Source organism: Petromyzon marinus, chromosome 2 (assembly GCF_048934315.1).
Source record: "Petromyzon marinus isolate PM22_M1 ecotype Great Lakes invasive population chromosome 2, UKy_Petmar_22M1.pri1.0, whole genome shotgun sequence".
NCBI lineage: Eukaryota > Metazoa > Chordata > Hyperoartia > Petromyzontiformes > Petromyzontidae > Petromyzon > Petromyzon marinus.
Window position 1 is genome coordinate 761,076 of NC_133668.1, and position 25,409 is coordinate 786,484.

A 25,409-nucleotide genomic window follows, 5' to 3' on the forward strand; every position below is an offset into this window, starting at 1 on the left:
CATCCCTGTGCTGCGCAGGAAGTTTGACCATACTTCACCACTCTGGTCAGTGTGGGTTGGTGAAGGCGGAAAGGACAGATGTCGGATCATAGTAAATACAGGAATGGATTTGCTGAACGTAGTCCCGCAGCAGCCTGTAGCACCTGGCTCATGCACGGTGGTGGTCGCCCATCCAAGCACTATCCAGGCTCCACCATGCTTAGCTTCCGAGGTCTTGACGAGACCAGGATCATCCCGGAGGATTTGGTCACGGTCATTAAAAAACACACAACTGTAAATCGCGCAAAAGTAAATCCCAGGCCGCCACAGCATGCCGAGCCGTGGGACGCCTCACCGGCAGGTTGTGGCGGCACAGGAAGACGATGGAGTCCGCGCCGCTGCCGCGCTGCGGCTTGCAGATGAGCAGGTGCGTAGGGAAGAGGAAGAGGTGTCGCACTCGACCCCTCCAGGAGGCGCGCGCGCTCGGCCGCCCCTCCCACACCACAAACGTGTCCTGCGGGCGCGACCGCGCGCACACAGAGACAAAGAGCCTCGTATAGCCTTGCACGGACTGTTGGGCGATAAGGACGCTGTTAGCGAGCACCTCATACAGAGATGCGCACGACCGCGTGCACACGGTGATACGGACCGGCCCGCAATATACAAACACGAGGGGAATCGCAGCGGAGCCACCAGTTGCCCCGACACCTGTGGCTTCTAAGGCGTCACTAAAGAGTTTCTGGAATTTGTAAAACGTCCCTCAAGCTGGGGGCGTGCAGCTGAAAATAGCGTGCTCAGCTGACCTTCTTGAGGGTGCTCATTAAGGCGCCAACGCTAAAGGGCAACCGCGAGCTTCTAAGCGCACGCACCGTGTGGACGTTACTCCGGACTTGGCCACCCCCTAACCCCTGACACGTGGTCTCACTCACAGCTCTGCCTCCCCGCTTCATTATTATTATTTACAGCCTTTGTCAAAACACTGTTCGACAGCGGCCTCCTCGCCCTGTGTTGGTGATGAGCGTTGCTTGACCATTCTTCTCCACGCTGTCACGGCGAGTTGACGAAAGGGCTGGGGGTTGCATGGTGGGGGAGCGGGGGGCAAGGCCGCAAGCCCAGTTCCGATACCACTCGCCACTGATGTTAGCCGTGGCTAGGAATCGAACTCAAGTCGTGTGCTAGCCAGTGACGCCGCACCGGTTAAAATCCAAACATTAAACTGTATAATTTATCCCGAGCGTACCAATAATGACGTTGTTTATCAACAAATAAACTTTTCACAATTTTGACATCCTGCTGTCGCTGTGCATGGGCCACGTGCCTGCCGGACGAGCGCCCCCAGGTCCGGCAGGTCGCTGGGCGCCCCCTCCATCATGGAGAGATGCACCTGGTCCTCGGCACGGCGCGGCACCGCGGCCACCAGCGCGTAGGCCTCCTGGAGCTGCGCGCAGTCGCCCCCCCGGTCGGCTCTCCGCCTGATCAGCTCCTGTGGCACATGGGCGTTACGTGACCTCCTCCGCTCGTCGTACGTTATTGCGTCTGTGTTTTTGTTGGGTTTTCCAAGTACATTGCGGTGGTGGCGACGGGGGACGCTGCCGTGTTTTTTGTCAAAAAATAATCCAAACTGTGCGTGTACTGTGAATACGTGTGCGCGTGTGTGTGTGTTGATCTGTGTGCGTGTGTCTGTGTGTTGACCTGTGTGCGTGTGTGCTACGTGTGTTGACCCGTGTGCGTGCGTGCTCGCCAGTGGTGGAACATTTTGTGGATGGCTCTTCGCCCCCAGCGTAGGGACGCGCAACGCTTCCTCTACCGGCTCAGGGCTCTTAAAGGCGATGAGCACAACTATCAATGCTCATTTGAGCAGGAAATAACTTTTATCCTTATTTTTACCCATGACACACCGGCAGTAGACGCGTCCCCGGTGCACCCCAGGGGCACAGACGGAGGGCCGTGCTGCTCTCCAACCTCACCCTGAGCGATGACTGGTAGGCCCTGAGCCGGCCCAGCGGCAGGTCCAGGTACTCCTGCACGGAGCGGTGCGGCCGCGCCGGGCTCGGCCCCTCCTGCAGGGCCTCCTCGTACCTCTGCGCGGGGGCAGTCGGTTGCGCACAAAGTGCCGTCGACATCACTTGGGTGTTTTTAAATAAGCGGTCGAAAGGGCACTCGTCAACTCTGAGCGGGGGTTCAAAGCGAACGCTGTCGGCAACATTGCTACCGTGGCACACGCAGCGTCGCTCTGCTCTCGCTTGTGTTTGATAATAAAACGAGACTCCCGCCTGCAAATCTGTGGATGGACTTAAATAATGAGATGATTCAACGCGGGGAAGGTATGACCGTACGCTCTTTGTATTTCAAATGTTATCGTCGGCGTTTCGCAATTTACAAGCGCACACAGTTATTCAGACACGATGATGCATTGCAGTAGCCGCGCGCACTTCCTTTCCAGCTACGTTATTTGGAAGTTAAGAATTATCGCTCAAGGATACATTTGCACCGCCTCATCCGTGCCATCGCAAGCCAGCAGGCAACCGTACACAATTCTGAAACTTTACCTCGTGCCTCGTAAAACGATCAACTGCACACCCCAGTCAAAACGAGGATAAGCGCAGTTTGACCGAGTCAAGGCCCGAGTCTCCCGGAAGGATTTAAAACGATTTGTCGATTGACCCGTCCGCTCAGAATAGACGCATCGCGCGATGTGAGGTAGACTCAGTTGTAAATTGTTTTTTTCTTCTAAATAATACACAAATGTACGTGAATGTATTTCATTGCAAAAATAACAAATGAGACGCAGCAAACGAGACAGAATGTATCAGATCGAACAGAACAGACGACACAAACGATATCGTACAAACGAGACTAAAATAGAAAACTGATCTTTGGATCATAACAATTTATTGTATTTCCGTGGGGGTTGGCGGTCCTGCGGATGGATCGTCACGTGTCCCTCACCTCGAACGCTGCCTGCGTGGGGCCGCTCATGAGCAGGACATCAGCCCTGGGCTTTCCGTACAGGAACTGCACGTGGCGGTCAAACTCGTGGCGGCTCTGCAGCACGGCACGTGCCACGTCCACGTCGTCCTGGCACGAGCGCAGGCGCGGGAGCAGCACCCTGGCCGGCGGCGATGCGGGCAGCACGGGAGGGGGAGGAGAGGAGAGGAGGCCGAGGGGCAGGCAGACAGTGGTGGTTACCATCCGTGTGTCGAATAATGAGAACGGGGTTGGGGGGAGCGAACCTACGGATACGGCCCACGAATTCATTTCAAAACGGCAACGGCCATGTGATACTTAGTAGACATCGCGACATCTTCACAGCATCAACCGAGCACTAGGGGGGAATACATACAGTGAGGGGAAAAAGTATTTTATCCCCTGCTGATTTTGTACGTTTGCCCACTGACAAAGAAATGATCAGTCTATTATTTTAATGGTAGGTTTATTTGAACAGTGAGAGACAGAATAACTACAAAAAATCCAGAAATACGCATGTCAAAAATGTTATAAATTGATTTGCATTTTAATGAGGGAAATAAGTATTTGACCCCTCTCAATCAGAAAGATTTCTTAAAGGGAGTGCTCCTAATCTCAGCTTGTCACCTGTATAAAAGACACCTGTCTACAGAAGCAATCAATCAATCAGATTCCAAACTCTCCACCATGGCCAAGACCAAAGAGCTCTCCAAGGATGTCAGGGACAAGATTGTAGACCTACACAAGGCTGGAATGGGCTACAAGACCATTGCCAAGCAGCTTGGTGAGAAGGTGACAACAGTTGGTGCGATTATTCGCAAATGGAAGAAACACAAAAGAACTGTCAATCTCCCTCGGTCTGGGGTTCCATGCAAGATCTCACCTCGTGGAGTTGCAATGATCATGAGAACGGTGAGGAATCAGCCCAGAATTACACGGGAGGATCTTGTCAATGATCTCAAGGCAGCTGGGACCATAGTCACCAAGAAAACAATTGGTAACACTACGCCATGAAGGACTGAAACCTGCAGCGCCCGCAAGGTCCTCCTGCTCAAGAAAGCACATATACATGCCTGTCTGAAGTTTGCCAATGAACGTCTGAATGATTCAGAGGACAACTCGGTAAAAGTGTTGTGGTCAGGTGAGACCAAAATGGAGCTCTTTGGCATCAACTCAACTCGCCGTGTTTGGAGGAGGAGGAATGCTGCCTATGACCGCAAGAACACCATCCCCACCGTCAAACATGGAGGTGGAAACATTAAGCTTTGGGGGTGTTTTTCTGCTAAGGGGACAGGACAACTTCACCGCATCAAAGGGACGATGGACAGGGCCATGTACCGTCAAATATTGGGTGAGAACCTCCTTCCCTCAGCCAGGGCATTGAAAATGGGTCGTGGATGGGTATTCCAGCATGACAATGACCCAATACACACGGCCAAGGCAACGAATGAGTGGCTCAAGAAGAATCACATTAAGGTCCTGGACTGGCCTAGCCAGTCTCCAGACCTTAATCCCATAGACAATCTGTGGAGGGAGCTGAAGGTTCGAGTTGCCAAACGTCAGCCTCGAAACCTTAATGAATTGGAGAAGATCTGCAAAGAGGAGTGGGACAAAATCCCTCCTGAGATGTGTGCAAACCTGGTGGCCAACTACAAGAAACGTCTGACCTCTGTGACTGCCAACAAGGGTTTTTCCACCAAGTACTAAGTCATGTTTTGCAGAGGGGTCAAATACTTATTTCCCTCATTAAAATGCAAATCAGTTTATAACATTTTTGACATGCGTTTTTCTGGATTTTGTTGTTGTTATTCTGTCTCTCACTGTTCAAATATACCTACCATTAAAATTATAGACTGATCATTTTTTTGTCAGTGGGCAAACGTACAAAATCAGCAGGGGATCAAATACTTTTTTCCCTCACTGTAGTTACCCTGACAACACCGCTCTGAGTGTAATGATAGCGCCGCTCAGTCTTTTATTGTCAGCCGCAAGGGGCTCTTTAAGCTCAGAGGTCGACGCGTGCGCATTATTTAATTTTCTAAGTTGTTATTGGTTAACACTCATTTGCGCATTAACACTGTGGTTGCTGCCTAAGGTACTGAAAATCTTATTTGGCCCCGAGTAGGGAAATGGTTTCCCCCGCCCCCTGCATTAGAGAGTCACCGTGCGGGTGAGCGTGGCCGCGAGATGCCCTCACCGGCTGTGAAAGTGCAGCAGGTCCGGCACGTTGCGGAAGATGACGTCTCTCTGCGAGTCGACGATCGGCGGGAGGCCGGGCGCCGTCTCCACGTGGCGCGCGTGGTGCGAAGTCACAAACTCCAGGTCGTGCACGAACGCCTCCTCCGACGCCACCAGCTCGCCCAACAGCGCCCTGTCGCACGGAAAACCTGCTACAGGAAGCGACCTCAGGAGCAGGATTTATTTGTTTGTGTGCCGCAAGCTCACCTTTGCGAATGTGGCTACGTTTGCACGTTGGTCTTACAGGGTCATTTCCATCTCTAGGTGGAATCTAGATTGGAGTGGATTGGATGTATGCTACATTGGCATTTGGAAGTGTACTTCTCGTGGTAAAATTAGCAGGTGTATTCGTATCGTATACATTTAGTCAGACGTGACAGTTGAGGCTCTACCCTAATTTGTTTGTTCGGCTGTCGTGTGATGTATTGCCTTTTCACCGCAGTACATTATGGGATCACGCTTTTTGTGGAAATTTTTTCTATCAAATTATTTTACAAAACAAGAGTATGTACACATACCTGTCAACCCCTTATCAGTGCTCTACCTTATTACCGACCAATTCAGACCTTATTGGTCACCCCGTGGCCCTTATAAATCTCAACGTTCATCCTACAAAGTCCCATCACAAGGGAGAAACACAAATAAATAGGCAATTTGTTTTAGCCCCGTATTGAAACGGCTGAACGCCGTATGGACCTGAAAACTCATTTCCCTGTACAAGAATACGGGGCAAACCGTATGGGTTGACAGGTATGTGTACATGTGAGTGTGAGTTTGGGAGTGGGGAATGCACAAAGCAGTGGCCTTTTCAAGTTTAAAAACACACTGAAAGTGCCTCTGGTCCTCTTCTGGTGACAACGCCTTCACCAATTCATCTTCTCTCTGCCGTTGTGCATCCATAGGGAAGTCCTAGGGGAAACAAAGTGTGTAGGTATTCAACTCATTTATTCCTGAAAACTAATTAATTTAGAAGTGCTTTAGGTGTGTTTTAGTTTGTTGTCTTTCTCCTCGCACCTCTGATTAGCACGGTTGGCTATGTACGGCACGAAAGAAGTTAAACGTACATTCATACGTTCACACTTAAATTCAAAGAACACACAAACGCGAGTGTTTCAAATTGACTTTGTGCTTTTACACATAGCGGCTGATAAAACCTGCAAAAGTTGCCGTGGCATCTTTGAAGATGAATGCAGCAACGTGCACCAAACTCAATTTAGCATAAGCCCTATTTCGAGGCCTCATATTTATGTTCTAATGGCTTAACACAGCAAGCGCCTTTGGGAGTCAGCAAATTATTTTAATATCTCCATCTGCGAGGCTCTCCCATGTCTGGCTGGATTAAGTTTGAGGGGGGCCCAGGGATGTTATCGTTTTTGGGGGGGTGGGCGGGAGGGGGGGGGGCTCTTTTTCTTAATTCAGTTCCTCGCCTTGACTGGTCCACCACCACCACCACCCATACCTCACGCCAAACTCTCCATCGTCATTCCTCTCAGTTATTTGAGATCCGGGTTTTTAAATGCGACGTACGGATTATAAAGCTACAGCAAAGTTAAAATGAAGGAAACTCTTTAATGTCAGCACATAACTGGTATAATTAACGCAGTGATGCTGTGGTCTTAAATGTACTCGAATGAGCGACTGTAGCACTAGAATAAACCTGTGCTAGAGTATTGGGCTTGGTCCATCATGAAGCTCGACTCGCAGGGCACATCTTGGAGGTAGCTGCGTGCAGACTGCAGCAGCTGTGGGGTCTGGCGCAGGGGAGAGAGCGTTGGCGTGGTGCACTGGCGGTGGTGGCATCGACGGCTTTGGCCATGATGACCCCTTGACCTCGGTCTTCAATATGAAGCTGTCCAGCTCCGATATTAGGAACCCTTCCGATATCAGGAAACCACTGGAGCTATGCACTAGATTGAAAACTCATTTATCTTAGAACTGCTTTTTTTGTGCTTAGTTTGTTGTCCTTCCACCGCACCTCCGATTAGTGCGGTTGGCTACGTACGGTGCAAAAGAAGTTCAACATACACAAATACATGGCGTCTCACCGGCGGACGCTTCTCCAGGAAGGCTGACGAGGCCCAGCCCTGGCAGAAGTCTTCTGTGACGCTGGGTCTGGTCCTCACGAGCCAGCGCAGGGGGTGAGCGCAGTCCAGGACCTCCACGTGCTGCCCCCTGCGCAGTGGCACCCACTCGGGCTCGTCGCCGCTCGGGACGACGTCCGAGGTCGCGACAAACTCATCCATGCCCTGGGGCAGAGTGGACAGAGGACGACTTGTGTGTGTGTGTGTACGTAGGTTCAACTTATTTCGCACGGTACGTAGCCGACCGTGCCAATTGGAGGTGCTGGACTTTCTACCCCACCCAGTTTATTCTTATGAGAAGGCTTTGAGAACATATGGACGTAATTTTTTGAAGAAGCTCCTAGCATCTGTAGCGAAACGTCGGACATCGTGCCAATGAACGTACTGTACAACGCGAACACGCATATGAGAGCCATCGATTGGACTGTAAGAAAACTAAATGGCCTTGAACAGCACACGAGGCTAGAAGGGATTGACGGCCGACCGTCAAGAGTAACAACCAAACAGCAGCCAAAGGAGAAAGCCCACTCGAGATGACTACCGTGGAGATGGAACGATGAAAATCAGATCGTCCATTGGACCTGGATGGATTGCTGCATCGCGAGACCGTGAGAGATGGCGACGGCCTGGTGAGGCCTTCATCCAGCAGTGGATAGATCGTTGCTGATGTTGAAATTCCACGATGGGGATTCGGCGGCTAAATTCGACGCGTGTAACATCGCATCGATTCACCGATTCAAATGCATGTAGGGATAGGGTATTATGATTCACATGTGCTGGATACCGCTGGTTCACGTGATCCATGCGGACACGATAGGCGCTACGCTCACCAAGATGTAAAAATAACCATCGCTTCTTGAATGAAAATTCAAGCCCAAGTCGTGACTAATCATCAAATCGCCACCCGGACGAACCATCACGGGGCTAACAGATTCGGTCTGCGGGAGGAAGGAATTCTCTGGTAGTGTCAACTCGCGACTCCTCGCCCCGACAGCAGCTTTGTCCGCGAGGTGGGAGAGCCGTGACACTCCGCCCCTGTTTTATTTCAGGAAAACCGCCGCATGAAAGGGCGCAGATATAATTTTGCGTCGAGCCACGCGAAGGTTGCATGCAACAGCGTGGCTGCAGAACGTCGCACAGGGTAGCGGGCACGATTGCACTCCGAACGTCAAGCGGGTGTTTGGTAACGAAGAAAACGCACGACGCGCACATTCAAGAAGAACACGTGGAGTAAGAGAACAGCATGTGCGTCCGAGAGAGGTAATTTTGACCAGTAAAGAAAAGTGGGCTTGGGCAGAACGCGTCGCCGCGGCGGTTGAGGCGAGAGAATAACCACGTCGGGGACGTGACAACCACGTCACGTCGGCGCCGGCATCACAGGACGGTGAGCTTTGGAGCCACGGCTCGGGGAGGCCTTCATCCAGCACGGCTGAAGATTGTGATGATGACGATGTCAGCGCACAATTCCCAAGTTAGTCCGGTTTCCCTATATCGGAAATGAACCCCAAGAGAAAGCGTCGTGGAGCACGTACCGACGCTGCCGGGGGGGGGGGTGTGGGGGGGGGGTGTGGGGGGGGGGGGGTGGGAGGCATGGTACCTCCATGGCCGCGTCTCCCTCGTCCGACTCGATGGGCGACTCCAGGATGCCGGAGGTGGGACGCGAGCGTCCGCGGCGCGGCGTTGTCAGCGGAGTTCGCTGATCGTCATCGCTGCCTTCGCTGCCAGGGACGCGCAGCGACACTGCTCGTGGCAAGCGGGGGGGGGGGGGGGGGCGGGGGCACGGGCGGGGGGGGGGACGAGGGGGGCCGGCCCGTGGATGGGGGGCCGGCATGCAGTACTCGGCTAAGTTTGGATTTGGCTTGGCCTGAACATTGGTGGCAGTGCGATAATGTACCGCAAAACAGGTGGTGCACCAGGACCTATCATTCCGTGAGCCTATAAATACGTCTGCTCCATGGCGATTAGTGAACTGCTTTCCTCACGTTTGCTTGAAAAGGGAATTGTTCTGCTTTGGTAAGAACACAACAGCACCGGTGTGTGCGGCAGTGAACCCTTTCCCGTTCCGAGACGTCTGCAAGTTGCAGGGTGGGGTCCCCTTCACCGCTGAATTTCGGAACGTGCAAGAGGTTGAGCTTTAATTTTATTTAAGAGAGGCATGGTGCTGTTTTTTTTTATTAAACACATTGTACTCACCGCAGAGAACGAGCGACACGACCGCACTTTACGGTTTAGCTGGCGCCAAACTGTGCCACAAGCCCTCCCGCATGGCATTGTGGGAGCCTCGGTACCGATAAAGTGATTTTATTTTACACGTACGTCATTGGAATGGATCCGGAAGAAAAACTGATAACGTACACGAATGTCATTGGAATGGGAAAGAGTAAAGCGCTACAAAACTGGGGACCATGCTTAGCCAAGGTGAATATCGGAACCGTTTTCAGGCCTTCCATACATCAACTCAGCCTTAAATGAGGTCCTGGCACATGGTGTGTAAACATCGGCACTTGGGAGACAAAGGTGGCCGGGCACAGTGCTGGCCAGACCACCTCTTCATGCACTGTCCAAGATTTCAAAAGTGCTTACTAACAGCACTTGCCCCGGCATTCTATGTGGGCTACACGGGAACATTTGACGTGGGATCTGGGACTCCGTGGTGAAGGCCCCCACTCCCCACTGGTGCCGCCCCAACTGTCCTGGCGGTCCCCGGGCCTCGTGGTTATCGCCATTGCCAGGCCCCGATGCCTTGTCCCTAACAGTGTGTGCAGGCCACACACAGGGGGCGCAGGGGGGGATATTTGTGGTTGTCAGATAGAGCGGCCATCCAACCTTTGGAGAAGCGCGTGCAGACCATGTCGGAGATCTGTGCCGTGAGCCGGTGGATGAGCTCCTCGGTGAGCGACACGGTGCTGCCGCGCGACTCGCGCCCGTCCCTCTCGGGCGCGGGCAGCTCGTCCCGGCTCAGCGTGCCGTCCGCCTCCAGGACTGCGGAGCGAAGTGCATGGTTAGTTGGATATCGGTGGATATTCAAATTCAACTTTGTGTCACCAAAGTTGCCAGCCCATAGGGCCGGCTCATGACTCGCACCTCCGATTAGCATGGTTGGCTACATACGGTGCAAACAAAGTTGAACATACATTTATACATTGCCAAGATTGCTGGAAAGGTAAAGGCGCAGCCCAGCAATTTCTTGCTCATGCAAATGCTGGCGGAAGGACCTCCATTTAAAAGGGCTCCCTTTAGAGTCCCTTTCGAGAGTGTTAAGCCTACTCTTCCACGCTGGCCAAACGTCTTGGGAGGGGTGGCAGCATCCACACTCCACCCCACCGCACGTCACCTGCCGATGGACTAACCCAGGGTGTAGCCGTTCATACTGCTGGGTCCACAGAGGATTTGACAAACCTGCCAATTGTTTTCAACTGCCGCACCGGGAGGTCGAACCGGCGACCTCTGGGTTGTAAGTCCGATGACCTCACCCTGATGCACGGCAGCATACCGTGAGCTCTCTTAATTCAGATACAAATTAAATTATTATTATACACCGCGCGGATCAGAGCGGCGGAGATAACGGGCCATGTTGTGCTGCTAGGGTTCGAAAGTGCGAGGCCTCGAACTCGGAGGTCAAACCCTCGCGCCACAGCCACAAAACGGGTTAATTAATTCCAGAATCGGCAACCGCAGTTGACTCGGTAACGTCGTGAAAGAGGGTCGTGTCGTGGGCCAAAGCTGGGGCTCAGCTGTCGGCTCCTCACGGTAGTCGTGTTCAGGCTCTGGCGGCTGCACCGAAATGTCCTCAAAGAACGGCCTGGGGAAAACAGGGGCGGGCAAAATGGAGTAAACACCCCCGTCACGTATTCTGCGCTTGCACGTGTTCATAAAACACGACATGTTCCGATAGCAGCAGACGTTCAGTTATTGAGGCATGTAATTCAATACCTTTTCTCTCCTTCTGCGTGCTCTCTGGCAATGTCTTCTGGCAGGCTGAAAGAACGACACAAGATTGTTAGTCATGCCTCATATGGCAACACAGTGCATGACATCTTTTTTTAAACGGTGAAGAAAGCAAACATCATGGATGGAGGCAGGGGGGTTTAAGAAACCTGCCCATTATATGTATTAATCTATATTTACCTGCATATATATTGGTTTTATAAGTATGTTGGTTCACGCACGCACGCACGCATGTATTTATACGTTGGTGCTGAACCTTCACCTATGCAGGTAGGAGCTGAGTCTTTCCTCCTGGGTTGTCGCCAGATCTTCGCTCTCCCCTTCGGCTCCACGTGCTGGAACAGCATGGGAGGAGTGGCTTTGAGTGCAATGAGCGCCACTTGTGGCTGTTGGTGGTGTTGGCGGTGGCAGTGACATTGACGGCGGTGGTGGTGGCGGTGGTGGCGATGGTGGCGGTGGTGGTGATGGTGGTGGCGGTGGTGACGGTAGTGGCGGTGGTGGCGGTGGCGGCGGTGACGGTGGCGGCGGTGGTGACGGGAGTGGCGGTGGTGGCGGCTGGAGGAGAGGAAGCAAGCGGACTCACGCCGCCGGACGTCCACGTAGGCCGTGCAGATGGCCTGCCCCACGGGGTTGGTGGCGATGACGGTGTAGTGGCCGGCGTGCTGCGGCACCACCGCATCCAGGGTGAGGCTGTGGCGGGCGCCCGTGCTCTCCAGGCGGAACCCTTCGCTCGTCTCCTTGATCCACGTCACGTCCTCCGCGGAGTCCTCCTTGAGCCACGTGACGTCGGGCGTTGGGGAGCCTGCTCGCACAGCACGACGATCGTACGGCGCGCATGATGATCGCACGACGCGTACGACGATCGCACAATGTGTACGCGAGGGCATCGTTACTTCACGTGACGCGCGTGAACTGCAGCAGTGTTGGCATCAGAGCCACACAGTTATTTCCCTAATTGTTACTTTAATACGGTAGTAATGATTCCACGGTGGCTACATCGCAGGACGTGGGAGATGGTGATGACATGGGGAGGCCTTCATCCAGCAGCGGTTGAGGATGAATATGAACAACTTCTACGTACGGTGCAAAATGAAGTTCAACATACATATATAAATGTTATGATTTTAAATACATAAATGTACATTGTTGTTATAAAAATTCCATCAGTGGGATTCTTGCGCAGAGAAAGCAATTTGTTAAATTCAGGCGGATGCGCGTGTTGATCGGCGTGAGCGGCGAAGCGGGATTGGCTGGCGCTCATCTCACCCTCTAACGTGATGGCCAGCGTCACGCTGCCTCCATGCGGCACGCGCTTGTTGCTGAATCTCTCCACGAACCGCGGCGGTGTCAACTTCTTTTGCTCACCTGCAGACACGCACACGCACAAAGGCAGACAGACCGGTAAACAGACAAGAGTGCTCCCTGACGCACAGGCGGACTTACAGAGACCACGGTGACAGAAACTACAGCCCAGGCAGGCCCGCCGCACAGCTGGCGCGCTTCAGAACCTTGCAGCACGAGGAGCGCCGACGTGTAGACGCATCCGGCGGGGTTGCTGGCGCAGACGGTGTACTCTCCGCCGTCGTCCGCCGTCGGGAGGGCGATGGCGAGCGTGTGACGTTCCCCATCGCTGCGCAGCTGCAGCCGCTCGGAGCCCGGCAGCGGCTGCCCGTCCTTGAACCAGTAGACGCGTGGGGCCGGCGAGCCTGCGGACGGGACACGTAACCGTCTCGCTGTGCTCGCTCGTGCGAGCCGGCGCCACCGCTACCACTGCTACCTCCGCTACTGCCACTGCTGACGCCACTGCTGATTCACCGCGGCACGCGGGAGCCCCACAGGTGGCAGTCGGCTATTAAATATCCTGCAAGTCATTCTGCAGGATTGTGAGTGATGGTGATAGCTTGTGGAGGCCTACATCCAGCTGTCGATCGATTATGGCTGACAATAATGATTTGTTTTTATAGAGCGCTCAGAGGACTTAACGGGTAAATTAAATGATGCCTCTAAAATACGAGGCATACTTTTGAGTGACTCTTCTAAGATGTCTCACTAAGCTTCCTCTTTAAGGGGGGTGCTTCATTGCGACGTTTGACCGGTTCATCTCTCATCGGCGTGCTGCATTCAGGCCTTTGTATAGTAGGCGAAAGCGCTCTCGTCACAAACACTTCCTCCACTGACACATGCATCCTGAGTTTCACAGCAATGGAATACAATAAAATGCAATTCGGATAGAAATATGAATTCATTTAATGGCCGGCAACTGTCAGACGGAAATACATAAAAGGTAATATTTAGTAATAAACTGATAAAAAAGTCCATCCATTTGTTCGAGTCCAGACATACAGTAAGACCCTCCTCTTCGCCTCCGGCTATCACTGAATGTTTATTTTTTTTACGAATTCAGTTCACAAGTCCTCTTCCCTGGATCCCTCCTCTCCCTCCTCCCCTTCGTGCTAAAAATAAATCTCTCTGCTTTCCCACGGTCTCACAATGCGCTTGTCTCTCTCCTTGCACAGAGACTTGCGACGTGGTCACATACAGCCTCTCTACGAAGTCGAATTGCATCGTATCGCCTTGTAGATCGTGTGGAGTCACCTTTGACCCCAACGGACAGCAGCGTGCTCTCTGCCCCGGCCGCCACTTGGAGGTCGTGCAGCTCGCGGGTGAACTCGGGGGGCTCCTCCGGGGCCGGCGTCTCCACCGCATCCTCAGCCTGGTCCCTGAGTTCACGAGTGCCGCGTGCGTGGACGTCAGAGGCGTGGCACCGCGCGCTCGCCTCGGCGATCTCGGCCGTGCGCGGATGAATGCGTCGTCTATGTGCGGGGTGCGGCTCTCACCTGGGAATAGCTGCTTTCCGCGTGTCGCAGTCGGGGCTCAACACTGTGACGATAAAAGCAAGGATTATTAATATGAATACCGTAAAGCGAGACGCGAGGCAGACCAACACAAACGCACACACGCAGGCGCAGGACAGCATCGCTCGTGGGCTACGGGTTCGCGGAATGAGCTCTCGACGTGGTGCGTGTGGAGCCCGACGGGTGCAGGCTGACATCCTATCTTCACGAGTCACATATATGACAAATTTAACTCTGTTATTTTAGTTTCGTGCACAAACGCAGCAAGCGCACGGACGGTTCACGTCAAGTCCACCGTGCCACGAGCACCGCAATAGTTACTCTCAGTGCATTATCCTTTCTCAATACTGTCGGGCACGGGCTGTAAACAATATATGGCGAGTGAAAGATCGTTAGCAGATCGAGGCGTACACGGAGCTCGGTGCGGCTGTAATTTCATGCACGTGAAAATGATTTGCATCCCATTTGGGGGTTCACCTCCGGGATGAGGAAGACAAGTCCCCTCTGAAGTTAGATTCTGTTTTGTCAGCAAGACGGTGAACTTCCTGTAAACTCTGGCTCAGGATTAACATCCACCCCATAATTCTTGTATGAGTTAAATAACTCACGAAACTAACCTCGTTCCTAAAAATACGCACAACAATCACGTTCTCGCATCTAACATTGACCGCCAACGGTAACACATCATTTATACGTAAAAAAATAAACATACTTGGAATGCACAAATCGCACGACCTGTCCCGACATTGAAACGGGCGCCGTCACGCACGAGCGAGCGTAGCGCTCGCGTGACGGAAGCAGCGGCCGCCCCCTGCTCTCCTCGGCCCGTGCTGTCTCACCGTCGACGACGAGGAGCTCGGCGTGGCTCGACGCCACGCCGAGCTCATTCTCCGCCACGCAGCGGTAAACGCCAGCGTCCCCGGCGCCGGTCGTGGTGAGCACCAGCTGCTGGCTGCCGTCGTCGCCGTCGTTGATCATGTGGCGGTCGTCCTCTCGCAGCGGCCGGTCGCCCTTGTACCAGGCGACGGAGGGCGCGGGCGAGGCCGTCACCACGCAGTCGAAGGACGCCGGGTACCCCTCCTCCACCGTGAGCCCCAGCAGGTGCTGCACGAACCGCGGCGCTGCGGCAAGGGCACGGGACAGGGAGCGGAGTAGAGACGCGAACGCAACAACACGGGCAGTGTGACGAGTGTGGGGTGGTGGGGTGGTCGGGCGAAGCACAGAGTAGAAACCAATTAGATATTCGTTTAGTAAAACACATTCTTCTATCAACAATACACATGTAAAATTGTGCATGTGTGACAATGGGTTTTGACGATTTGTGAAAGAAAACGATAAGCTCACGTGACGTTAAAGACAATAAAGTGACCAAAACGTATTGGGGAAAATATCTGATTCTTGAATTGAACCTCGGCCCTGAATCTTGCTGGGTGGGCATGAAAGGTTGCGCGCGTGATAGTCACCGTTGCCGAGTACACATACGAGTAAAAGTCTGGGAGAAACATCCTGAATGCTTATAATTGGTGCTGCACAGCGCCCGCGCACGTCAGCAGAGCCAGAGACAACCAAACCGGCGCGAAGGCACGGAGTGCACGGGCGTCGCGGCGCTGCGAGGAAACCGCGTGGCCGCGTGCGGCGGTGCGCGGGCATCGCGGGAGGGGGAAGCGGCCTCACCGCTCCGGCCCGACTCCTCCTCTGCGACGGCGGCGCTGCCGAGCGGCGCCACCGCCGCCGCCGCGTGGAACTTCTTGACGCGCACGACGGCCGCTCGTCCGCTCTCCGTGGCGTCCTCCAGCAGCAGAACCTCCACCGGCTGCCCCTGCGGAGACGCAAAACCGAGCCGGGGTCGTCGCGTTCCCCTCTCCCGGCACTCACGGCGCAGGGCGGCGGTGGACACAACCGGAACGTATTTACGCCGAGTTTCTTTTGCGCCGTACGCAGGCAACCGTGCTGATCGGAGGTGCGGGGGGAAGGACAACAAACAACGCGCAAAAAGCTGAAGAAATTAGTTTTCAATCTCGATAGCTTCCAGTGGCTTCCTATTATCGGAAGGAAGAGCGTTCCAAATCGCCGCAGACGCGCATCTGCAGCGGTTCTGTTTCAGCGATTATAATTGCCGACGATCGATAATCGAAATCAATAATCGAAAATAATATAATCGCCCCTGCGGCCCCCGCGACCCTCGTGAGCCCCGCGACCCTCGCAACCTTCGTGACCCTCGTGACCCTCGTGACCCTCGCGACTTTCGCGACTTGCAACCCTCGCGACCCTTGTGATCCCCGCGACCCTCGTGACCTTCGTGACCCCCGCAACCCTCGCGACCCTCGTGACCCCCGCGACCCTCGTGACCTTCGCGACCCTCGCACCTGCAGCGCGAAGAGCTGGCGGAAGCTGTCGGCCGCCGACTGCGCTTCGGCCGCGTCGCAGAACGAGATGTAGATGTGGTCGCCGTCCTCCCGGAACGTCGGCTCCGCCGGCGCCGGCCACTGCGCCGGACCTCCTCGCTGAGGCTCGGGGGCTGCAGCGGTCGCCTGACGAGGAGCGGGGGGTCAAGAGAAGCCGCGATGAGGTGACGAGGTCGGGGCGGCCACCCGCATGACGTCGTCAATAATGAAAATGTGAAACGACACGATGGGTATTCATGGGTTGCGGTGTTTTTGTTGTTCTTGAAAAGTCATGCCGGGCCTTTCCTGATCACCGTGGCACAGAGCAGAAGTGAAGCCTGAGACCGACCCCTAAGGGAGGACACAGGGACGTGTCCTCGTGCACATTTGACCACAGTTTCTCGTTAAGTAATGTACAGTATTTTTTGTTTTATCAAAAAATTACGATTTACCATTAAATGTGCATTCTTAAGTCTGATTTCATGATTATGTCTTGGAGCCGAATGATATTTTTTTCCGTAGGAATGCATCTCCAATCGCATAACGGAAATTAATGGGTTCGATATCTGGATGCCTCTAATTTACAGAAACCTTACCGAGGGATACGTGTCATGATGACGACAATGAAAGCCATGCATCATGACGAGAAGGTCACGTGTTGTAACCACGATCAAAATCGTCAAAGCCTGCACCCTGCACCTCATCTCCGTCAAACGATTCCTCCTCCGCCGACTGCCGGATGAGGAAGCTGCGTAGGCTGCTCTGAGTGGGCTGCAGGGGAGGGTGTGCTCCCCGCTCCAGCTCCTTGCGCGTCTTGAATCCGCGAAATGCAGCCTGGAGGAGGCCAAGCGGAACCACGAGTGAGGGAAAGACAGGAGGAGGAGGGGCGGGGTGACTACGCAGAGGTACAAATATGGCGTCCACCCGGACAGCGTGGAACGGCTTTCAAAACTCGACGCGCAGCCAGAATCTCGGCCCGCAGCTTTTCGAGCGCCAGCGTGAGGGTAGACCTGGATCTTGGTGGCCGCTCGGTCGAGTGCGGCCGCCTCCACCTCGGCGCCCTCGGCCTCCTCGGGCTCCTCATGGATGGAGCCGAGCGTGGGCTCGCAGCTCATGCGCCGCCTCCGGCTCGCCGCATCCCACGGCTGCCGCGGCCGGGCCTCCCCGTCCGACTCCGGGGGCCCGCCGGGCCGCCCGTGTTCGCCGCGCCCCTCGCCCTCTTCCTCTGATCGCGCGCACGGAGGCACGGTGGGGGGGGGGGGGGGGGTCCCCGTCAGCACCGGCAGGAGGAGAATCGGACGCGGCGCGAATCGGCTACCGGAGGCGGGGGGATATTTCGAGCGCGGGATCTCGGCCGCGCGTCGGCGGTCCGTACCGCGCACGGCGAGCCGAGCGGCGCAGGCGACGTCGCGGACGACGCACTCGACGTCTCCGCCGTGCCGCCGGTGGGCGCGGTGCAGGATGAGCGAGCAGGTGGCGCCTTCCTGCTCCGTCTCCCACTCGTCCGTGCCCTCGCCCGCTCCTCCCGCCACGGCGGTGGCGATCTCCTCGCCGTTCAGGTACCAGTGGACGTCCGAGGGCGGCACCGCCTGGCTCAGCTCGACGGTGAAGCGCGCCTCACCGCCCCGCGCCACCGCCTGGTCCGCGAGCGGCCGCACCATCTCCGTGTGCCAGGCTGCACGACCAAGGGGGGCGACGAGGGCATCGCGGCAATGCGTGCTTATTGGAGATGCCCGCGAGAAGTTTGGTTGGTTAATTGTTCGTCAAATAATTTCTCCACAATGATGATGCAATTTGGTTTGCTCATGACGATGTGTTTCATGAGAATGTAACTCTCCTGGAACGCATGTCAGGGCGTTGTAGCTTGTGAAGTATCAGGTTATGCTCGACTGGGCACAAGGGGACACTTGCAGGGACCGAAGTGACAGAGCGGCGCCAATGTTACAAACACGGTGATGCTGCCGGATCGAAAAACAGTCCTCTCCAGTACCCGATTAGTGCGGCCAAGATGCTTGCAGTGAGGGGTAATTATCGTTTGCGGCCCACTTCGAAGTGGTGAGCCTTATGTGGCCATGGGCCTGAGTGCCACCTCTGTTCAGCAGGCCGTGGATTCCTCGTCCCGTGACGCGTCGTCCCTCACGTACCGGTCACCCCGAGGACGGTGGACGTGACGGCGTCCACGCCGGCTTGGCACGCGTAGACTCCACCGTCGTCCAGCATGACGTCGCGCACCGTGAGGCGGACGCGAGCCCCGTCGTGCTCCACGGCGATCCTCCCGCCGGCCTCCAGCGCCACGCCGTCCTTGGTCCACGTGAGGCGGTCGGCCGGCTCGGCGGGCCGCGACAGCTCGCACACCAGGCTGGCCGTCGAGCGTTCCTCCGCCACCACCGCGGACAGCGGCGTGGCCACGCGCAGCGGCAGTCCTGGGGGCGGCAAACGGCGATCGGTTCAAATAAATAAATAAATAGATAAATAAGGCGCCGCCGATGCGGTCCCTTAGGACGTGCCTCCGATTGGCACAGTTGGCAACGTATGGTGCGAAAGAAGTTCGACGTACATTAATGCACGTAAAACAAAGTTAAGGTACAGCCCTGCAATTTCTTGTGCGTGCCACAAGAAGCAGCTCTCGAGCAAAGAGTAAACAGTAATGCATGGGTGGTGAGCTGTGGCAAGACCAGTTGCCTGGGGAAGGTGCATGGATTTCATTCAATCGTTAAGCTCACAATACATGTGTCAAATTGTCTAGGAATCTATGCTTTTCATTTGTATATGTTATATATAATGGGTTCACATGACTTATTGCAAAAATAAATAAAAGTTATTGAATTGACTTGCGACCCCGGATCCAATCGCCACCACCGTCAGATTTCACGCGACGAAATTTATGCAACCGGCGCCGGTGCTCACTCTTCACGACGAGGCGGGCCGATGCTTGGGCCCGCGCGGCGCGGAAAGTGACGAGGCCGCTGTCGTGGGGCGCGAGGTCGCGCAGCAGCAGGGCGTGCGTCGCGCCGCTCGCCGCCACCTCGTTGATCTCGTTGCTGCCGAGCGGCTGCTCCCCGAGCCACCAGCCGGCGTCCTCCACGTCGGCGCGCGACAGCTCGCACGAGAAGCGCGCCGCTTCGCCCTCCCACGCCTCCACGTCCGCGGGGGGGCGCGTGATCTCGACGGCGAACTCTGCGCGACGGAGGAGGTGGAGGAGGTGGAGGAGAGGCGTGTCACGTTGTGTCGGGCAGCTTGTTAGGGGCGTAACTGTGCGTCGATTCGCCGATTGCAATGAACTCCTACGTGCGTTGTAACAAATCATCCCCCTAGAGATTCAACGCATTGTCATGATTAGGGGGTCGCGATTCAAATCGTAGAGTTATGTTCTCTTCGTGAGTCTACATGTAACATTGGCAAATTATTAATTGCTATATAATACACACACCAAAAAATCGATGTGCCCACGTATTTTTCGACGGGTGTAGCGTGAACGTAAAAATCGACTTTTATCGACGAATCAATAAGTCGGTCCTTGTCGACGAATCGAGCCGTGAGGGAGGTCGCCACGCGGCCCCCCAGTCGGCCGGCGTACCCGTGACGACGAGCACGGCGGCCGTGCGGTCGTGCCGCGTGCGGCACGAGTACTCCCCGGCGTCGTCCGTCCGCACGGCGGCGATTGCGAGGGCGGCGCGGGCGCCGTCGCGGCTCGCCGAGGCCCGCGGCGATGCCTCCAGCTCCGCGTCGCCCCGGAGCCAGACGACGTCGACGTCGGGACGCGACAGCTCGCAGGACAGCACGGCGCGCGAGCGCTCCTCCACCCGCACGTCCTCCAGCGGCGCAATGAACACCGCCACCTTCTCTGTGGTGCGGTGGAACGAGGGGACTACAAATAAAAAACTAAACCGTTTTTTTTATTTTACCAGGTCAGGCTCCGCTGAGCTGTGTAGCTGTTTTTCAGAAGCGACCTGAAAGAAGTGGCTCATCGTGTGGAAATATCGAGCATTTCCAGAGAATAATCCACGTGCCCATGTGGAGAGAGAACATGCGAACTTCAAATATGCAGCCGTCAGGTTCGGGATCGAACCCACGACTTCCTGTAAACCAGGCGAGGTAGTTAACATCTCGCCACTCTGGCACCCATGACGCTGGGTTTAACAGAAATTGTAAATTACAATTTTAATAATGCCCTTTTGTATACCCAAGAAAGCCTCATTGAGTCTCAAGGCTCTCTTTCAAGAAGGCCCTGGATCGGGATGTTTGATGAGTAATTTTTTTGAGGATTTTTCTGCACTCACGGCTTCCTGATCACGGTCAATTGCTCTATCCCTACAAAGTCAATCTGAAGGTCTGTGCCTCTGTGTCATCACATTTAAACTGTTTTTGCCAACCGAATGAATGATGACCCAAAGGAAACCCACACGCAGGATAAGATAGCAAAGCTCCGCACACAGAGAGAGAGAGAGAGATTCAATGCCCGCCTGCCCTTCCACCCGCGGTACCTGAGACGGTCAGCCGTGCGGACGAGCTGTCGTCGAGCGTGGCGCAGGTGTACACGCCCGAGTCCCCCAGCGCCGCCCGCTGGATCTCCAGGACGGCCGAGCTGCCCTCGAGAGACAGGCGGATCCGATCGCTCGCCCCGAGCTCTCCGCCATCCTTGCTCCACGTGACGGGAGCCGGCTCCGACAGCGCGCACGACAGATGCAGGGGCTCGCCCTCCTCCACGGCCGTCTCCGCCAGGGGCGAGGTTACCGTCACGGGGCGCCCTGCGGGAATGCCGCGCCGGGATTAGGGGGGGGACGTTCACCACCATAACGGAACTAAAAGCAGCAGCCACTGTAAATGTAAGTCAATGGTGCAGCCGATATTAAACACTGAAAACGATCAAAACATTTTCGCAAACTACCACAACGCGCGTGGGTTTTTTCTCCGGGAGCTCCAGTTTCCTCCCACTTGTATAAGCATTCATTAATTGGCTTGTCTGGATAGATAAAGAAAGTTGACAAAAATGTAACTATTCTAAACATCAGCATTTACAACCTTTGCAGGGACCACGCCATTCACGAACGCGATCGCCCGCTGACGGCGAACGCCCGCGGCTCGCTTACGCGTCACGGTGAGCGTCGCGCTGGACGAGACGTCGCCGGCACAGAAGGCGACACGGCCGCTGTCGTCCGGCGCGAGCCGGCGCAGCGTGAGCGTGTGCGTGCGCCCGTCCCGCACGCCCAGCGCGTTCAGCTCGTTGTCCAGCAGCCTCGTGTCCCCGAGCCACCAGCGAGCGTCCGTCACGGCGCCGCGCGACAGCTCGCAGGAGAACGTCGCCGCCTCGCCTGCGACGGCATTCCGGAGCGAACGCGGCGTGGGGTCACGCGACGGGAGCAGTTCGCGCATCCGAATGATGTGGCCTTTGTCGCGCGCGGGATGTACGCCGATGGCATCGTGCGCCGTACCTGACATCACCTCCACATCCTCGAGTGGAGTCACGACCCTCAGTGGCAGCTCTGGAAGAGACAAGAGTGCACGTTGAGTTTTCACGGTGCATGTGTATGCCACTTTCGTGGCAGTGTGGTAGGGTAGCCCTTAGATCAACCACACCACGCCCACTTGTTATTATTAATCTCAAATACGTTAGATAACTCACAAGTCTGTGAAGCTGTCTACATTCATCCCACACACCGCCCGTACTCACTCTTGTATCCTATTCACAATCCTCTCTTCTGCAGATAGCCAGAACATTGTTTGTGCCCGTTAAACAATCGTTCAGTACTTTTTCTTTAAACGAGTGACAGCTGCAAGTGTCGATTTGTTACCGGTGATCGTAGCCGGTGCTGCACGAGCAACGGCCGCTGTCCGTGTAACAAATCTGAGTAAACTAAATTAAATTTATTCTTGTGTTGTACTATTATCCTCAAATATTATATTTTGTTGAACTTATTTAGCGCTGGATGTAGCCAACCGTACTAATTGGAGGAGCGGGGGAAGGACAACAAACTAAACACAAAAAGCTTTTCTAAATAAATGATTTTTAATCGAGATGTAAACGTTTTCAATCTAGATCCTATATTATTCCCAGCCGTCGCCAACCTCACTGGCCAGCAAGGTGAAGTATGGTTAAATAGCCCCCACAATGAGCTGTACACAAACACACAGACAATCACCGGTGACGGTGAGCGTGGCGGCGGTGACGTCGTGGCCGGTGCCGCACGAGTAGCGGCCGCTGTCCTGCAGGCTCAGGCCGTGCAGGACGAGCCGGGCCGTGCGTCCCTCCTGGCTCATCTCGTGCCTCCCGTCGGGGCCCAGGGCCCGGCCGTCCTTCAGCCAGCTGACGGGGGCGCCCTCTTTGGACAGCTCACACAGCAGCACGGCATCGCCCCTCTCCTCCACGCTCACGTCCTCCAGACCCTTGGTGAACACCGCGGGCTTCTCTGTGGCGGAAGAAAAAAACACTGGCATTTACATATGGGCACTTGGTCAAGGCAAGATGATGATTTTAAATTCCTCCAGATGTTCTACAGCTATGTTGTGTAACTTTTAAAAACTTTAAAGATGGACGTAAATTTATTATTACGTTTACGATCTTTGTCACTTTCAAGCATTGCTAATGTGCAGCTGCTTTATGGTACAGCTTGTACGGCCCGAGGACTCCAACTCAGGTACCCGTGGTTTCAGGCCCGCGTCCCCGTGGGCGCGGGAGGGGGAGTGACGCACCCAGGACGAAGAGCCGCGCGGCGCTCTCCTGCTCCCCGGCCCGGCACGTGTATGTCCCCGCGTCGTCGGGCCCCACGTCTCTGATGACGAGGACGGCCGTGTGACCGTCCGCGCGGGGCTCGAACTTGTCACCGTCGCGGAGGGGCTGGGAGCCCCTGCTCCAGGCGACGCTCGCGTGCGGTTTGGACAGCCGGCAGCTGAGCCGAGCCGATTCACCCTCCGTGGCCTCCTGGTCTATCAACGGCTCCAGAATTTGCAGCGGCAGCTCTGGAGGACACAATGGCCACGTTCCACTTTGCTCGCTACACCAAGTTGGAGTTTAATAGGACATTGCATCGGAAAACTGAATCGATGTATTCGCTCGTGTATATTGTTTCGGTTTGTAGAGATCTGCAGGGGATGCCTCCACTATGTTGATGATTGTATATCTATCACGAGTTACAGTTCCGTCTCTCTACCTTAGAGCTACCAATTGTGAAACGACAAAAATCCACATCCTTTCTGCTGCCCAGTGTGAAGTATGGTCAAACACCCGCCAGAGCTGGTGCAGCGTGGGGAGGCACTCAGATGCAAATTATTGTTGCTTCATAAAATGCTGTTGTAATTATTCTTACAACAACGACACGCACCTCTGACGTGCACCGTGGCGGAGGAGCTCGCCGCGCCGGCCTCACAGCTGTACACGCCGCTGTCCTGCGGCCGGGCTGCCCGGACGACGAGTGTCACGAGGTTCCCGTCGCGCCCCGCGGCCACGCGGCCCCCGGCCTCCAGCTCGCGGCCGTCCTTCCTCCACGCGACGTCGGCGGCCTCCTCCGAGAGCTCGCACTCCAGGATCACGGCCTGCTCCTCCTCCACCTCCACGTCCTGCAGCGGCCGCACCACCCGCACCGGCAGCTCTGCGAGGGGGCCACCGCAAACACGCAACGTTGCCATGGAGATTAACTCGTTTCCGGGGGGAGTGGCGATGATCGAATTAAACGAAGCAACTTGGAGTTGGGGTGACACTCACTGAGAAGCGAGGTGCCTACAGGAGGCAACGAAGCAAGGAAGACTCTCCGCGATTACTTCCTAGATAAATAACTGCCCTCAACAGGTAAAATGCCTGTCATACCACACATTGGCATGTGTCACACAGTATTAATAATGGTCCAAATAATTGTGTGCACACAATTTCATGAAGAGTAAGTGTGAGCGGAGTCATCAACTCGTGCAATACTCGAGAAAACGACTCTTACTGTTGACTCTGAGCGTGGCACAGGAGGTGGCGGCCCGTGCCTGGAATCTGACCGCGCCTCCGTCCTGCAGCGTGAGGTTGCGCAGGGTCAGGGTGTGCTCCCTCCCGCTCACGGAGATCTCATTGAGCTCGTTGTTCCGGAGAGGCGACTCGCCGAGCCACCACTCGACGTGCAGCACGTCGGGGTGCGAGATCTCCACAGTGAACGTCGCCGTCTGCGTCTCCTGCACCTCGCAGTCTTCGAGGCCCCTCACGATCGAGATGTCCGGTTCTGCGCGGACAACGAGGAAGCGACACAGAAAGTAGATCGACTACCACCACCTCTCCTCCTGTCTTCTGAGGCCAAATATTGGCATTTAATGATAATAGTATCAATGTAACAAATTTTAAAATGTAATAATAATATTTGCGATGCGGTGGTTGGCACAGTGGCTCATGTGGTAAATTCCCGTCCACAGATAATAAATCAGTGGTGAGCAATATCTGAACGGCTCCTGGTTCCTTCACCAACCCACACTCACCACTATGACGAAGAATGCCCAAACAAATCCCACAACTGACATGGTGTGGGAAGGCCTTCATCAAATCGTAGTTTTACGAAGGATTGTCAATTATTATCGACAATAATCTTTTAAACAAAAAGGTTAAGCAAACCAGACTCCTACAAATTACTGCGGTTAAGTGAGAGTATTTTACACCTCACAGTGGCGTACACACTCACGGATTGTCATGCCAACGGAGGACGCGTCGATTTGTTACCGGTGACGGTGAGCGTGGCGGCGGTGACGTCGTGGCCGGTGCCGCACGAGTAGCGGCCGCTGTCCTGCAGGCTCAGGCCGTGCAGGACGAGCCGGGCCGTGCGTCCCTCCTGGCTCATCTCGTGCCTCCCGTCGGGGCCCAGGGCCCGGCCGTCCTTCAGCCAGCTGACGGGGGCGCCCTCTTTTGACAGCTCACACAGCAGCACGGCATCGCCCCTCTCCTCCACGCTCACGTCCTCCAGACCCTTGGTGAACACCGCGGGCTTCTCTGTGAA

General features: G+C 55.1%; 1 protein-coding gene across 1 annotated transcript in view; it reads right to left on the reverse strand.

Annotated features, from left to right (window-relative positions):
• Positions 1 to 25,409, reverse strand: part of OBSCN (obscurin, cytoskeletal calmodulin and titin-interacting RhoGEF) — a 131,585-nt gene that overhangs the window by 6,808 nt on the left and 99,368 nt on the right. The window contains exons 43-76 of the mRNA XM_076068730.1: positions 25,136 to 25,402; positions 24,378 to 24,647; positions 23,772 to 24,038; positions 23,143 to 23,409; positions 22,593 to 22,859; positions 21,885 to 21,935; positions 21,543 to 21,764; positions 20,937 to 21,200; positions 20,030 to 20,296; positions 19,360 to 19,629; positions 18,597 to 18,875; positions 17,828 to 18,127; positions 17,463 to 17,677; positions 17,152 to 17,286; positions 16,435 to 16,599; positions 15,743 to 15,887; positions 14,908 to 15,189; positions 14,051 to 14,093; positions 13,809 to 13,933; positions 12,722 to 12,919; positions 12,480 to 12,578; positions 11,797 to 12,015; positions 11,476 to 11,548; positions 11,199 to 11,243; positions 11,015 to 11,067; positions 10,092 to 10,247; positions 8,863 to 9,005; positions 7,230 to 7,430; positions 6,011 to 6,093; positions 5,144 to 5,317; positions 2,929 to 3,088; positions 1,947 to 2,060; positions 1,298 to 1,462; positions 335 to 493 (exon numbers count right to left, since the gene is read on the reverse strand). Coding sequence (XP_075924845.1) covers positions 335 to 493; positions 1,298 to 1,462; positions 1,947 to 2,060; positions 2,929 to 3,088; positions 5,144 to 5,317; positions 6,011 to 6,093; positions 7,230 to 7,430; positions 8,863 to 9,005; positions 10,092 to 10,247; positions 11,015 to 11,067; positions 11,199 to 11,243; positions 11,476 to 11,548; positions 11,797 to 12,015; positions 12,480 to 12,578; positions 12,722 to 12,919; positions 13,809 to 13,933; positions 14,051 to 14,093; positions 14,908 to 15,189; positions 15,743 to 15,887; positions 16,435 to 16,599; positions 17,152 to 17,286; positions 17,463 to 17,677; positions 17,828 to 18,127; positions 18,597 to 18,875; positions 19,360 to 19,629; positions 20,030 to 20,296; positions 20,937 to 21,200; positions 21,543 to 21,764; positions 21,885 to 21,935; positions 22,593 to 22,859; positions 23,143 to 23,409; positions 23,772 to 24,038; positions 24,378 to 24,647; positions 25,136 to 25,402 — 6,143 coding nt within the window. The remainder of the gene's footprint in view (positions 1 to 334; positions 494 to 1,297; positions 1,463 to 1,946; positions 2,061 to 2,928; positions 3,089 to 5,143; positions 5,318 to 6,010; positions 6,094 to 7,229; positions 7,431 to 8,862; positions 9,006 to 10,091; positions 10,248 to 11,014; positions 11,068 to 11,198; positions 11,244 to 11,475; positions 11,549 to 11,796; positions 12,016 to 12,479; positions 12,579 to 12,721; positions 12,920 to 13,808; positions 13,934 to 14,050; positions 14,094 to 14,907; positions 15,190 to 15,742; positions 15,888 to 16,434; positions 16,600 to 17,151; positions 17,287 to 17,462; positions 17,678 to 17,827; positions 18,128 to 18,596; positions 18,876 to 19,359; positions 19,630 to 20,029; positions 20,297 to 20,936; positions 21,201 to 21,542; positions 21,765 to 21,884; positions 21,936 to 22,592; positions 22,860 to 23,142; positions 23,410 to 23,771; positions 24,039 to 24,377; positions 24,648 to 25,135; positions 25,403 to 25,409) is intronic.